Source organism: Hyperolius riggenbachi, chromosome 12 (genome assembly GCF_040937935.1).
Source record: "Hyperolius riggenbachi isolate aHypRig1 chromosome 12, aHypRig1.pri, whole genome shotgun sequence".
NCBI classification, from domain to species: domain Eukaryota; kingdom Metazoa; phylum Chordata; class Amphibia; order Anura; family Hyperoliidae; genus Hyperolius; species Hyperolius riggenbachi.
The window spans coordinates 67,105,926-67,121,819 of record NC_090657.1 but is presented as its reverse complement, the minus strand read 5'-3'; the positions used below and the strand labels follow the sequence as shown (position 1 = coordinate 67,121,819).

General features: G+C 42.2%; 1 protein-coding gene across 1 annotated transcript in view; it reads right to left on the bottom strand.

The window, feature by feature from the left end:
* LOC137542046 (deoxynucleoside triphosphate triphosphohydrolase SAMHD1-like) overlaps window positions 1–15,894 on the bottom strand; it is a 90,183-nt gene that overhangs the window by 63,981 nt on the left and 10,308 nt on the right. Inside the window, exons 2-3 of the mRNA XM_068263653.1 lie at window positions 13,135–13,201; window positions 8,679–8,751 (exon numbers count right to left, since the gene is read on the bottom strand). Of these exons, the coding sequence (XP_068119754.1) occupies window positions 8,679–8,751; window positions 13,135–13,201 (140 nt within the window). The remainder of the gene's footprint in view (window positions 1–8,678; window positions 8,752–13,134; window positions 13,202–15,894) is intronic.

The window sequence follows — 15,894 nt, the reverse complement described above, 5'->3', positions numbered from 1 at the left end:
AGCATATATGCTCTCAATTGCTGGTGACCAATAATTTGCCTTTCCGAGCTCTTTTTCCTATATCCAGGAATAAAGTCTGGATTATCCGAAATCGGAAGTAAGGGTGAGGGTGATGTTATTAATTGTGCCCTATTGACATATAGATGAAATGTTTGCAAGGAGTTATTTAAAAAACAGCCAGCTGGGTGAGCTATCTGAACTTTCTTATTCATCCATGGGATCCCTGTCAAGGGTATATTTATCAAGTATTGTTCCATTTCTGCCCAGACTTTTTCTTTATTATTTTTATGCCAGTCTACTATTCTAATCAAAGCGGCTGCGGCGTGATATAGCTGAGGATTTGGGACTGCTAGTCCACCTCTTTCCTTAGGCTGTGTCATCAATTTATAATTTATCCGTGGTGGTTTAGAGTACCAGATAAATCTGAGGAAATCCTTTCTCAACTGCACAAAAAACTTCACAGGTACCTTAATTGGTACTGATTAAAACACATACAGTAACCTTGGCATAATATTCATTTTCAGAATACTAATTCTTCCAAACCAAGAAAACTCTGGCCTATTCCAGTGATTCAAATCTCTTTTCACTTCTTGTGCCATAGTTTTATAATTATTTTGATATAATTTCTGTATGTCCGGTGAAATATTTATCCCTAGGTACCTCAGTGTGCCTGATACCCATCTAATAGGGAAATTCCCTTTAAGCTGTTCCAATTCCTTCTGTTGTATCGCTACTCCCAAAGCCTCACACTTTGCCCAGTTGATTTTAAATTTTGAAAGAAGACCATATCGTTTAAATTCTGCCATAAGACATGGAAGGGAAACCATTGTACCTGTTAGAAAAAATAAGAGGTCATCCGCGTATGCGGTGACCTTATGAACCGTACTTCCAACCTTTAATCCACCTATGCTGACGTCTGCCCTCACCCTCCTCAGGAATGGTTCCAATGTCAGTACAAAAATCAGGGGGGAGAGGGGACAGCCCTGCCGAGTACCGTTAAATATCTGCAATGACTCCGATAGTATTCCATTAACCTTAATCCTTGCCGACGGTAATGAGTACAAACTCATGATTCTTCCCATCATATTTTCACCCAACTCTATATGTCTCAAAATTGCTTTTATAAAGTCCCAGTCTACCCTGTCAAATGCCTTTTCGGCATCTGTCGAGAGGCACATGACAGGGGACCTGGCCAATTCAGCGTGTTGCATTAGCATTATTGCTCTCATGACATTGTCTCGTGCCTCCCTACGTATCACAAATCCTGCCTGGTCTACATGTACCAGGTCTGGGAGTAACTTCGCCAATCGGGTTGCCAAAATATGTGTAAATAGCTTAAGATCCACATTAAGAAGCGCTATTGGCCTATAACTGGTACATAGTGCCGGATCTTTTCCCTTTTTCAAAATAACCGTCACTAGTGACTGCAGTGAATCTCTCCCCCATCCTGTATGGCCGTCTCCTCTCCCCGCTAATGAGTTTACAGCTTCCATCAAGTATGGTGCCAAAGTGTCTCTATAGTTCCTGTAATACTCTGCTCCAAACCCATCGGGACCCGGTGACTTACCCGTCTTCGAGGTGGCTATTGCCTCCCTCACCTCCTCCAGTGTGATTGGATCCTCCAATTTCTGTCTATCTTCCTCATTAAGTTTTGGCATCTCTGCCTCCTCAATGTATTCTTCTATTTCTCTACGTCTTCTCTCTTTATGTTCCTCAGTTTCCTCTCTGCCTATCCCATATAGTTGTGCATAAAATTCTCTAAAGATTCTAGCTATCGATTCGCTTCTATGATGTTTTTTGGACTGCGTATCATTTATATAGGGAATATAATTTGCTTGTTGTTGTGTTTTAAGAGCTCTAGCTAAAAACTTACCTCCTTTGTTCCCATATTCGTAATAAGTCCGCTGACATCTCTGAAAAGCAAATCTAGCTCGCGTATACATCAATGTTCTATATTTCTCCCTTTCAGCCGTTAACTCCCTAAGTGTTTCTTCTACTGTTAGTCCTTTATGCTGTCGTTCAAGTCTTGCTATGTTTGCTAATAACTCTTCCCTTAGTTTTTCCCTCTCCTTATTAAGTCTACTTCCTTCCTGAATTAGATTTCCCCGGATAACACATTTATGTGCCTCCCAAACAACGAGGGGGGACATATCCTCAGATTTATTCAGGTTAAAATATGTTTCTATGCTCTTCAATATCCTATCTCTTACATCTTCTTTCTGTAGCAGGAATGAGTTCAATCTCCATTGAAAGGATTTATGTTTCTTAGTTTCTAGTTTAACTTTCAAGAACACAGGAGAATGGTCCGATAGGGTCGAGCAACCGATGTTTGCTTCCACCCGTTCAGAAAGTAGATTATGTGATACAAAAAAATAATCAATACGAGAGTACATTTTATGCAAAGGGGAGAAATATGTATAGTCCCTCGTTGTAGGATGCTGAAGACGCCAAACATCACATAATTGTCTATCTTGTAGCATCTTCCTAACCCTTCTAATACCTTTATAAGTAAGGAAGGTTTTACCGGAGGAAGAGTCTATCAACGGATCTAATGTAAGATTTAAATCCCCGCCAATTACTACTGTTCCTTCCGAGAAGTCGTCAATTGCCCCCATAAGCTGATGGAGAAAATCTAGTTGCTTGTTATTAGGGGCGTAGTAAGTTCCCAGCGTTATTTTCCTGGAATTATACATTCCCTTTACCAGGAGGATTCTCCCCTCTGTATCTCTATAAATCTCCTGGTCCTCCAGGGAAACCCCCCTAGCGAAGACAATTGCTACTCCTCTTTTTTTAGCGTCCGCCGCACAACTATATATGGCATTAGGAAATCTTTTATTAGTTAATTTTGGGTGGTCCGGGGTTTTAAAATGGGTCTCTTGGATCATTGCTATCCCAACTCCCATTTTATATATTTCTTGGAGGAAAGAAGACCTCTTCTCGGGTTTATTAAGACCGCGGGCATTCAGGGACACAATTTTAAGGTGCGCCATTATATTTCCTAGGGCTCTGTATTCTCTTCCCTTCAGCACAGCCCATCTTCCATCTGACCTCCCCCGTGTACCGGCCATTCACTCCCTCACTTCCAGCATCACTCTCTCTTTCACTCCCTTTCAGTTTGAATGTGCACCTCACACTATGTCCATCCAATTCTTCTTGTGAGTGGACATCATCCACTCCTACCCTCCTATTGAGGGCTTTTGAGCATCGCGCTCCTAACCTGTAGGGTGATCCCCCATATCTACTCCTACCTCTTTTGGGCATTCGGCCCCAGGGGGTAATCGTACTAGGTAATACCTAAGGGCATAAGTCTCCGTCCCCGTCCCCAAACCTCCTCCCACTTTTCCTATATGAGCAATAACAACAGAAAGAAAGAGAAAAAAAAAAAAAAAAAAAAAAAACACCCCACCCAAAGGGGTGTCTTCCCCTCTCCCCCCCGTCTCCTCCTTTGTATAATTCAAGGGTGGCTTTCGGGTAACAGGGTTCCATACTGGAGATCCCTCTTTGCTCATCCCTTCCCATCTACTCCCCCCCTTTTCCCCTTCCTCCTAGAGGCCATCAATGTTCTTAATTATAGACCGTTGGTTGCCTGTATCCTCCAGCCATCCATTGAGTTCAGTGATAATTGTACATAAATTCCATTTCCTCTCCTTAAAATCACACTGGAGCGGGGATAATCCGCATATACAGTCAACATATAAATCAGTACATTATGGAGTATTTTACTAGAAGGCCTGGGGTGGCTATCTTCCCGGACGCGGTATTTATCCTAACCCCTTATTACCTTAATTATCTATATCTATATAATACTTTACATCAATTTCCATTATCTAAGTCTCCTATTTTCCTATATTTCTATCATCTTAGGTAATCCCTTCCTCCAACTAAACCACGCCCGGTAGAGTGCCAACCCATGCCCTATTTCCAATTTACATTCAACTTCTTTTATAGAACCCGATATTATTTATTCTCCGACTGTTGAATTATCATAATAGTCCTTTCTCTCTATTATATTAATATCTAGGTCCCTTTCAAAAAATCTCAAGTACCATTACTGAGAGAGGAAGGAGAAAGGAGAGAAGAAAAAAAAAAAAAAAAAAAAAAAAAAAAAAAAAGGGCTCAGTTCAGTTCCATTCTATGTATTCATCAGCTCGTTCACCTACTCCTTTGCGACTTTCTCTCTAATATATCATTGTCTGGGTCCCATTCAGGGATCTCAACAGGTGTTATTGCTAAGAACTGAAAAAACTCTGGGAGGTCTCTTGGGTGCCTCAGAAAAAAGGATCTTTGATTCTTCCTCACTATTAAACTAAATGGAAATCCCCATCTATATTGTATTCCTTCTTTTTGTAGAGCCTGTAGCAACGGGCGGATGGCTTTTCTCTGCTGTAGGGTACTTGGGGCCAAATCTTGATAAAGCTGTATTTTATGTGTCTCACACAGAATATTTTCCTGCTATTTAGCTGCTCCCATAATTGCTTCCTTCTCATGAAAATGATGTAACCGACAGATTATGTCTCTTGGTTGTTCCTCTTCTCTAGGGAGCTGTCTCAGCGCTCTATGGCATCTCTCAATCTTTATTAACTGATCTGAGGGCCTATCGAGTAGCTTATTAAATATTAATGTGATGGTGAGATGCAAATCCTCCTGTTTATAAGTTTCCGGGAGCCCCCGTATTCTAATATTCTTTCGCCTGGATCTGTTCTGTAGATCTTCAATTTGATATCTAAGTGATCCGCAGTAATGACGCTGCCTTTCTCTCTCCTCCCATAATTTGGCAGTTTTGACCTGCATCTCTATTATAGCGTCTTCTAATTTATCCACTTTACTGTTTATATTATGTAAAGCCTCACGGATCACTTCCAGGTCAGCTTTAGTGGATGCAACAATTTTTTCCGCTTGTTCAGTAAGGTCTTGTTTAGTGGGGAGGGTTTTTAAAAAATGCCAGATATCGTCCAGATTCCTCTGACCTTTGGATGGTATCTCATGCGGGTCATTGCTAGCCCCCTGACCCCCCGAGAGTCTCTCTGTCTGTTTACCCGTCCCTCCGGCCCCTCCCGTCTTTGGAAAAAAGTCCTTTGCAGATCTCTGCGAGGAATTTATGCTCTCTTCTGTCTCCTCTTTTTTCCTATTGCGGCCTGTCATTTTAATGCTTTTATCTCCTATTGGCTCCAGTCAGTATAGAAATGAGGTTCCTCTGATAAATCGTTTTTTCCCTCCCTCCCTTCTTACTTAATATGATAGAGTCTCTTAGCCTGCAGATCCCTTACACCATAAATATTTCCTTTCCTTAATATGTCCAAAACCGCACTAGCGGCTTTCTTTCTGATGTAGGTGCTGGCTTTTCCAGGATCCACTCACCCCTTTCCAGGGACCCAGCTACCGTGTTCTCAGCTTGTCTCCGGCGGGCCGGTGAAGATCCCCCCCGGAATATACAGGTCCAGCAGCGTTCGGTCCGCACTCAACCGCCCAGCTCTTCCCCCGATCACGTGGGGTGCCTGCGGGAGTGCTATGTATGATGCTCCTGCGTCTCTCGGACTCCTACGTTCCTCCTGCGTTCCGCCTGCCGCTTGCCGGTCGCGTGGGGTGCCTGCTGGAGTACTGTGGATGACGCTCCTGCGTCTCTCGGACTCCACCTGCCGCTTGCCGGAAGCTCCTTGCTGCTCAACCGCTCAGCTCTTCCCCCGGTCACGTGGGGTGCCTGCGGGAGTGCTGTGTTATGTATGACGCTCCTGCGTCTCTCAGGCTACGGCGTTCCACTTGCCGCTTGCCGGGGGCTCCAAGCTCCTGGCTGCTTCTTTCCACCTCTCTCCGCGTCTGAGAAGGCCGGCTGTCCGAGTTCGCCCACCGCTATTCCTCAAGTTGAAGCAAACAAGCCGATGCGTTGTGGATGGAGTAAGCCGGGGACAGAGCTCAGAGCACCACGCCCTACGTCATCACGCTAGAACGCCCCCTCTCCCAGTCACTCAATTATTGAGTTTATCAGCTTTGGGGTCCTTGGTATCAATAGTTTGTATATTCCCACTGAAAAATAAACAAATCTTGCTGTTTGTGGCTCCGCCCCCTTTCTGAATTTGGACCCTAGTCACCCAGTGACCAACTGTACCAGGTTTGAGGCATCTGCTATTAACAGTATAAGAGAATGGTAGCAGCTTAAATATTCAATTTGAAAATCAAAAGGTGAATTTTTATTGGCTGTTGTAAGCTCCACCCACCTTCCAAAATCTTAATCTCAGTCACCCAATGACCAACTGTGCAAAGTTTGAGAACCCTGCCATTAACGGTGTAAGAATGGCTGCAGTTTATATTTTCCCCAGTAAAATTCGTTTTTGGCTCCGCCCACTTTTTGTAACCTTTACACACAGTCACTCAATGACCAAGTTTGTGAGCTTTCAGGTTCCTGGCATCAAAAATGTGTGAATGGAAGCAGTTTATCCACCATGGAAATCTGATTGGCTGTTTGTGGCCCTGTCCCTTTAGTGAATTTGGACCCCAGTCACCCAATGACTGACTGTAGCAAGTTTGAAGCCGCTGCCATTAAAAGTGTAAAAATAGCAGCAGTTTAAATATTCCCCTTGAAAATCAATAGGTGCATTTTGATTGGCTGTTGTAGGCTCCACCCATTTTCTTGAATCTTAATCGCATTCACCCAGTGACCAAGTGCGGGAAGTTTGAGAACCCTGCGATTAACAGTCTAAGAATGGCTGCAGTTTACATTTTCCCATTTAAAATGAACGGCTGAAATTTGATTGGCTGTTTTATGCTCCGCCCACTTTTCCTGGATTTGTAACCCCGGTCACTAAGTCACCTCCTGTGCCAAGTGTGGGGACTCTGGCTTGATTACTGTGAGAATGGCAGCCTTTTACATTTCTTCCATTGACTTGAATGGGTGAAATCTGATTTGCTGTTTGTAGCTCCGCCCACGTGTGCAGGGGGGGCCTGAGACCCCCAGAACATATCATCCCAGGTAGTAAGGGTTTTGTATACCACGTTTTGTTCAAATCGGTCAAGCCGTTTTCACGTGATCGCGGCACATACACACATACATACATACATCCGATTTTATATATATAGATATATTCCTCCTCTTCCATTTATTTCCCTGCCTAGCTTATCTAAAACACCTCTGCTCGCTTGTTTTTACAAGCAAGGCTGAGGTGACTCTGTGATTGGAGGAGAAAAGATTAAAAAAAAAAAAAAAAAAAAAAAAAAAAAATACAGTGCAGTTTCTAGTATGCACCTCAGTGGGAATGTCTGAGATCTCTGGGAGGAGGGCAGCTAATGAATACACAATGAGCAAGAGGGGGGGGGGGGGGGGGGGGGAACAAGAGTCAGGGAGGATATGACGTCAGCATTAGCTTGGCAAAATGGCCACAGCCTAGAATAGGATTTTCTGCTTTTCCTTTATAAAATTCACAGGAATCATTACGTGGATAGCACAATACATCTGTTATGTAAGTAGAAGTAGTATTTATCTACTTACATATGCATTTTTAATTTATAGGTTAGCATGGGTGTCGCTTGTTCTTTAAAGGAAATAAATATGGCAGCCTCCATACCCCTCTCACTTCAGTTTCCCTTTAAATGTGGCTGGGGCAGCCAATAACAACTGCCTCTGCCCATAACCCAACGTGAGTACAGCAGCCATGATCTCTGACTGTCGCCTGGCCAGCAATGCACCCAGGGCTGTGGAGTCGGTACAAAAATCATCCGACTCCTCAGTTTATGAAACCACCGACTGACTCCAGATACCCGAAATTGCTCCAACTCCACAGCCCTGGATGCACCTGTCGGATCAGTTTGGCAGAGAACTTTATTTTCCCACTCACCCTGCGTGACATCACACCTGCAATGCTCCATTGACCCATCTCCATCCCCCCCCCCCCCCACATGCAACAGAACACATTGTTAGCCTGCAGGCTAACTACCGGTATATGCTTGTACAGCCTCGGCCCAGCGATGTTAGCCAAGGGATTTGTTCCTGATCCTATAGAGCGCAGATTTGTCAATTTTCTGCTTGTTTTTTTACTCAGTGCAAATTGCAAATGCACCGCAATGACACTATACACCAGACGGAATTGCAGCCTAATCGCACTAGAATCACAGTGGTGGAAAATGGGAAGAAACACAATCGCACTGCAGTGCCATTATGCAGCTTAGTGGAAAAGAACCCCATTTTAGCTTAGTTACAATATCCATGCGTACAAAACATTACAATGTGTTCCTAACCAGGAATGTCAGATTGTAGTCTAAGGGCTCGATTCACAAAAGAGTGGTAACTGATAACACGGCCGTTGTCGCGTGATTTTTTGCGTTTTGCGCAATCACGAATTTTCGCGTGCAAACGATATCGTTTTCACGTGAAAATTCACGTTTGCGCGCAAAATGTTATTGTTTCACAGGAAAATTTGCGATCGTGCGAAACGCAAAAAGTTCTAGATGGTTACTGGATTAGCACAGGTGTTAAAGATGAATAACAAAGGGGCCCTGCTTTGTGCAGTGAATCACTTATTCAAGATTGGTATGTAGACTGTCTAGTAATTACTAACTGCAGAATTCAGGCATACATAAAGTCCATTTAAGTTTATAGATGATTGTACAGACTTGCGAAGAAGTGATATCATTATAGCAATTATTAAAAAAAATTGAATTTCCCTTTTAGGTCTAGTAAACAAACATACCTTCATAATACTGGGTGGGATTTGGGGCAGTGTCCGTAAACATTGGAGCAGATCTAGTCTTTCACCTAAGGAACTAAGGAGGAAAAAAATAAAAAATATTAAGCAAAATGTAAGCAATACTGCAGCACCTCAAGTAAAATTAAAACATTACATTGAACCGTTGTTCTTCCCTAAATTGTAGTGAAATCTGTAAAACATACCCCCAAATTCTCACTTGTACGGTCTGGATCCCCGACAAACTCTGTGCAGCCACACCCTTACTGAAAAATGTGCCCTGGCACTTTATCAGCCAATCAGATCTTATGACCATTACAGATAGTTTTTTTCCCAATGACATACCTAAGGCTATTTGTAGATGCCTAAAAGCCATCCCCATGGTGATGGTGGCGCTTGGGGTGTCACTCGAATGACGGACAGAACTGATTAGTGACCATGCAGCATGGGTACATATACGTTTATTTTACTCAACTATTTAGCCTTGAAAATGATTATTACTGTTTACAGATACTGTATGTTCAATTGACTCAAGATACATGTTAATAAATGGCAGACAACAGCCACCACAGGCGCAGAAATCATTCTCCCCTTTGCATTCCGATGTGATTCAGCAGGAGTGTTAAGCCCCACCGTACACTCGCCAAATTAAAGTTAGTGTCAGGGACTTCAACTTTCTGATAGTCTCCGTTTCCTTAACTCACCCTCTTTGCCAAGCACCATAAAAGGCAAAGGCCCCACCTCCGTTATGCAATAACGCCATGGCTTTTTTTCTGGTTGCCGAGTTGGGGGCGTGCCTCCAGCTGTGTGGCCCGCCCCCAACTATGTGGCCGCAACATAATATTGCGACCACAGAGCTGGGGCCGGGCCACAAAGCAGAATCCTGGAGGAAAGAAAGCAAAAAGCTGCCTGGCTCATGCACTGCCAGGCATGCGTGACTGGACTGAAAGAAGCAGCTCGGGGAGATGGCGAGGGACCAAACGGCCTTAAGGGGCTGGAGGTATAAAACCTGAGACTTCTTTCATCTCAGGTACACTTTAAAATGTGTGTATTTAAACTTACCTGGGGCTTCCTCTAGCCCCATGAGGTGCATGGGCTCCCTGGCTGGGCTCTCGGTTCACTCGATATCGCTCCCGGTAATCTGGCTAGTCGTGCACTTCTGTGCATGTGCAGCCCAGCCGTGTCATCACTGGTTTCATTTAAACATACTCTTAAAACTCACATCTTCAGGCAAGCATACTGGACAGGTCATCTTCCTATTGGTGCAGCCTGATCTTAATAACTTCTACTTAGTCAGGTCATCACAGCTTACCGACTCCTATCACCTCCTGTTTCACTTCCTATTCCCTTAGACCAGCGTTTCTCAACATTATTACAGCGTTACTCAACATTATTGCACCTACCCATTTCGACAGTTGATGTTTGCAGAGTACATTCTATTGTGAATATCATTGTTGAGGTCCACTTTAAAGGGAATCCGAAGTGAAAATAAACTAATAATATAGTGAACTGTATGTGTAGTACAGCTAAGAGCTAGAACATTAGTAGCAAATGTAGGGGTCTCATATTGTTTCCAGTACAGGAAAGGAAATTTCAGTTATCTATGCAAAAGAGCTTCTCTGAGCTCTCTGACCCAACTTGGTCAGCTACAGTGCGGTTTTCTGCACTTATAATTCAAAGAAACAGTGAAAGACAACATTGGATAAGATTTTACTGCAGAGAAGTTCAAAGGGTCATTAGTTCTGCTCTGTTTCTTAAGGTGGCCATACACTAATAGATGGCCACCAGTCCGACCAACAGATAGATCCCTTTCTGATCTAATCTGATCAAAGAGGGATCTAATTTTGCTTATACTGAAAACAGGTTTGAATCGATTTCAGCATGAAATCGATTCAAAACCGGTGGAGCCGCCGCTTGCCTCACTGTCCCCTGGCCTCTCCCCATATGGGCTCCCTCAGCCAGCAGCAATACATCACCAGTCCGGCCGGCACAGGTCTCCGGGATCCCTGCTGTCCTCACTTCTTCCCCTATTCCCTTCCTGTAGCTTCCTGTGACTAGTGGAAGTTCATAAAGTAGCGGGCGCTCTACTGTTTGACCTTCGGCTAGTCACAGGATGCGACAGGAAGTGAAGAGGAGATGGAGAAGAAAGTGAGACAGCATGGAAACCGGGGACTCGAGCCAGCCGGCCAGGTGATGTTATTGCTGCCGCTATGCTGCACCGGTCGTTGCCAAATCAAACGCCGCTACCAACGCACACCCGACATCCAATAATCGAGCATAATTTTTCGCCGGGACCGATTGACTGATGTCAGATGGCAATCGGTCAGCCCTTGAGTTAACAATTTCACAGTAATCGAATCTGCTGTGTATCAGTGGGAATTCAACCCAGTGTATGGGTTACTTTAGTTTAAAATGCAGAGTGTAGTTTTTAAACTGCAAATATGACAGAATTATGCAATGTTAAAAAAAAAAAAAAAAAAAAAAAGCTCTATAAGTGAAAATAAAAATATGAGACTCTTTTCTTTGCTACTAATGTTCTATTAATTTTTCATGCGACACATACAATACATTATGTACTTACTTTTTTTTTGCTTCATTGTCACTTTAACCACTTCAGGATGAGAGCGACTTTCACATATCAGCGCTGCTCCCATTCATTCACCAATAACTTTATTACTACTTATCACACCTAATTGATCTATACATTGTTTTTTTCAAGACAAATTAAGCTTTTCGCATGTGATAATTTTGTTTAGTAGTTACCTTATTTTCTATGCATTTTAAAGGGAAAATAAGGGAAAAAATAGGAAAAACACACTATTTTCCATTTACATCCATTATAGCGTTACAATAAACAGTGCTAACTATACGTTAAACCCACAAATGTTATTTGCTTATTCATCCTGGTTATTAAAACATTTAGATTGTGTTCCTAGCACAATGTATTGTGACATTGTATTTGGAAAGAAAGGAGTCTTTTTCTGTTCTTTTATTTTTTTCTTTCTCATTATACACTATCGAAGATTACAAGACCTTATTTGCAAAAATAGTAATATACCCTCATTGCATACATATTTAAAAAGCCATGTTCCTAAGGTAGCAATATCTTTTTTTCTTTTATATTCTGAAACTTTGTTATTTTAAAAGTCTTTCATTTTGGTACAGAATATGCGAACATTTTATTGATTTTGATTCAGTTTGTGACTAAAAAAGAATACACAAGACATGGGCCTCAACCCTAAAACTGTCTAAAATGTATTCTACTACTTATCACAGTTAAAATGTTACCACATATGTCTCTTGTAGTTTTCTTACAACTTTCCCAAGTATGATCATAATTTAGAAAATGAATGTTTATGTTTTCATTGAGTTTGTCCCTACCTATTTTTTATGTGACTGGGGTCCAAGCTGTAAGACACACCAAAATGTATTCTGCAACTAGTCATGGTTAAAACGCTACCACATGTGCCACATTTAGTAAACTGGTGGTGCATTGGCCACAAATACAATGGACGTATATATACGTCCTTTGTCATGAAGTGAGTTAAAGAGTAACTGTCAGGCTGCAAAAGCTAATTTAAACCTCTATTCTCCTGTGTTAAACAGTTTAGAAGGAAGCCAAAAAGGCTATACTGAAGTTAAACCTCTCTCTTACTTTTGATGTGTGCTGAACAGCAAGGCTGTTAGACCCAAGCTCTTAAGAGGCCGAATGCCATACTGCAAAGAATTCTGGGGCTGCTTTTTCCCACCTTGGGTCCTCCCCTCTGCTGCTAGTGAGAAGTTACAGGCTCATGTTACAACATCATGTAACCAGTCCAGCTCACAGCACTGAAAAATCTCCGGGCAGAGTATACTGCATGAGTCTGCTATTGTTCCTAGCCACATGGCTAATTAATATTCACTGCACAGTAGTGTTGTCTTTTTTCTGAGTGGAATCATCAGGAAGCAGGGAGGACATGACGACACATTTGGCTTCATAGGAGACAAACATGGAACCTGCCATGAGCTGTCAGGAGCATCATTCTCTGCAAATACTATATAAAAATTCTGTGAAATCCAAACGTGGACAGTGAAATGCATATGTAATGTAAGTACAGCCAATCTTTAGCTACTGATATATGTGTTTTTTTTCTCTGAGACCCTTTACCTAACAGCTCCTCTTTAAGCAGCTACAGGTAATTTAGGTTTAAAAAAAATCCAGAGTGATTGCAGCAATCTGAGGATTATCATTTCAATTGGTGGTCTCCACTCTGTGCGGTTACAGAAAGTTTAGGTCTTCAAGGCTGTGTTCTCACTTCAGCTGAGAATGGTCATTTTTTTGTCCGTTCTCTGCTCACTGCAAACCGGAGGATGAACAGTTTCGAAACGAAAGGTCTCCTGCTGAACCTGTGCCCTACCAGGGGTGGTAAAAGGTCAGTTTGAAAAAAATTTGTCGCAAAGCTCTATGTAGGTACTTATTTACCTAATGCCAAGTTTCTCCAAGTGCTCTTCTGTGAGATCCCGCAAAACTTTCCCTTTTACATGATTTTCTGGAAAAGAAAATTTAAAAAAATACATTAAATGAATGTAAAATTGACCCAAATGGCCTTTCGCACTGTCTGGTGTCTTGCATCATACACTAATGCAGTAAAAAAACAATGCATTATGGACTAGCAGACCACATCTATGCTTTCCTTTGCACATTCTAAAGCCCAATCTACATGATACGATTCTTTGTACTATTCGATTACGCTTCTATTTACGATTCGATTAAATCCGACATGTCCGATCTGGATCCGATTCAATTCGATTTGCCATTGTTTTGCAATGGCAAATCAAACTGAATCGAATCCTTATCGGACATGTTGGATTTAAATCGGATCGTAAATAGAATCGTAATCGAATCGCACAAAGAATCGTATCATGTAGATTGGGCTTTACATCCGTCTGCTGTGTTACTGTCTGCTGTTACAATGCAGTAGTAGTGCACATTTTTATCCAAGGTTGGTAACACACATCCAGTTATGATTGGCAGAAGGTGACAGATGCAGGCAGAATAAAGTGACAGACACAGAAACCGGTCTAATGAGAAAGGACACTCCCAATTCCCATTGTGCAGGCAACTTTGCGTTCCAATTACCAGAATGGACCCGAAGGACCTGTTGAAAGTATTCAAGTGTGAACATATCCTGTATATAAAATCCATTGACACGTCTGTTTCAAGGAAACCAAAGGCGAGGGTTATATGGAGACAGCCATAATGATTTCCTTTTAAACAATGGGAGTTGCCTGGCTGTCCCCCCGGATCCTCTGTCTCTAATATGTTTAGCCACAGACCCTGAACAAGCATACATATCAGCTGCTCTGACTCAAGTCTGACTGGATTAGCTGCAGGCTTGTTTCAAGGTTGTGGCTCAGACACTACGGAACCCAGACGATGAACTGGACATCCAGACAACTGATATGGTTTAAAAGGAAATAAATCTGGCAGCCTCCATATCCCTCTAACCTCAGGTTCTCTTTCAGTCTTCTGTGAAACAAACAAAATGGGCTCTATTCACAATGAGTTACCGCATGAGTTAAATTAGGTAGTAATAAATATCGACCAAAATATCTCCATTTTGAAATTCACACATTTTTTTCCTCCCTAAATTACCTCATGCGGTAAAAGTGTGGTAATTACCTCAAAATGTATCTTTAATTTGAGATTCTCAATTGAAAAGTTGGTGTTAATTAAGGATTTTTTTATCACCTACAAATGGTAGGTGATAATTATCACTTCTCTGATTTGGCCTTCAGGATGGAGCCTTTGAGCTTTCTTTGCTCGAGTTTATGTCAATTTTACATAGAAGGCAGAAAAGACGAGTGTGTCTGATCTCAAGGCGCACTTTCAGACCTTGTACAGTCTTTTAGATGATTTCATAGATGCCGAGGAGGAAATTCATCTCTGCTCTAAAAGATAAGCAACAGCATAATTACCTTTAAAGAAAAACATTTCTTTGTTACAGCTGATACAAATCCAGCAAAAAATCTCCAGTGTATGTACTTCCTGCTTTCATGGAAGCAGACAGGGTTAACATCCTGTGTTTACACAGTAGCTTTTCTGCTGAGGCAGCCAGCTGGCACAGCTGAGCGCTCAAATTACAGTTGTGATTATTCACAGATGAGGGGGAATTAGACAGGCTAAATTATATACATACAGGGTGCGTTTCTATATGTTTTCCTTCTGTCCTGTGCAAGAGTTGAGGTCCCACTTTAAATGTGACAGACTTTCCTGGGTAGTCTCTGTGTAATGGGTGGCAAGTATATGGGCTGCCCTACAGTGGTCAAAAAAGCTTTATTTCCGTGCATATTACTGACAGTTGTATCACCTGTTTAATCACACTTTTATCAAACATTTATCACACTTGGTACATTTTTAGTGAATACTCACTATTTTCAGTGAATTCTCACTGGAGGTAATTTTTCACCCAAAAAAAAGTTACCGCACATGGTTTTGTGAATAGAGCCCAAAGTGTTTTCAAAAGGGCTGTGGGGTCAGTACAAAAATCATCCAACTCCTCAGTTTATGAAACCGACTCCATCTCTGACTCCAGGTACCCAAAATGGCTCTGACTCCTCAGTCCAATACTTACCAGGGCTGTGGATTTGGTACAAAAATCATCCGACTCCGACTGCTCAGTTTATTAAACCACCGAATCTAGGTACCCAAAATTGCTCTAACTCCACAGCCCTGGTGTTCACAGCAAGTGTAAACCAAGCCTCAGCCATGACGCAGGAGGCCAGTTCCCGCATATGGCCCATAACAGATTGTACCAACTCAGTGCTCTCCTTTTCTCAACATATCAACAATCAATCTGATTATTTGGTTACAGATGTGCTGCCAGCATGCACTTGTACACCTTTACCAATCAATGAACAACCCAGTGCCGGATTTATCTGCGCATTTCAGCCTGGTCAATGCAATGATACAGTGTCCTGCCTCCTGAAGACAAGGGGCCAAGTCACCGGTCAGTGATTGATTTTTGCGAAGAATTTATCAAAATTACGATCGGTGCGATAAAAAAATCAAGCATGTATGGCCAGCTTAAAGGTGGCCACTAACAATTCAATTTCTAGCTCACACAAAAAAAAAAAAAAAAAAAAATCATTCAAGCGATCAGATAATTTTGATCGGAAGTGAAATATCGTAATACATCGTTCCCTACACCATCAACGAACCAATCTTTGCTTCCTACCCATC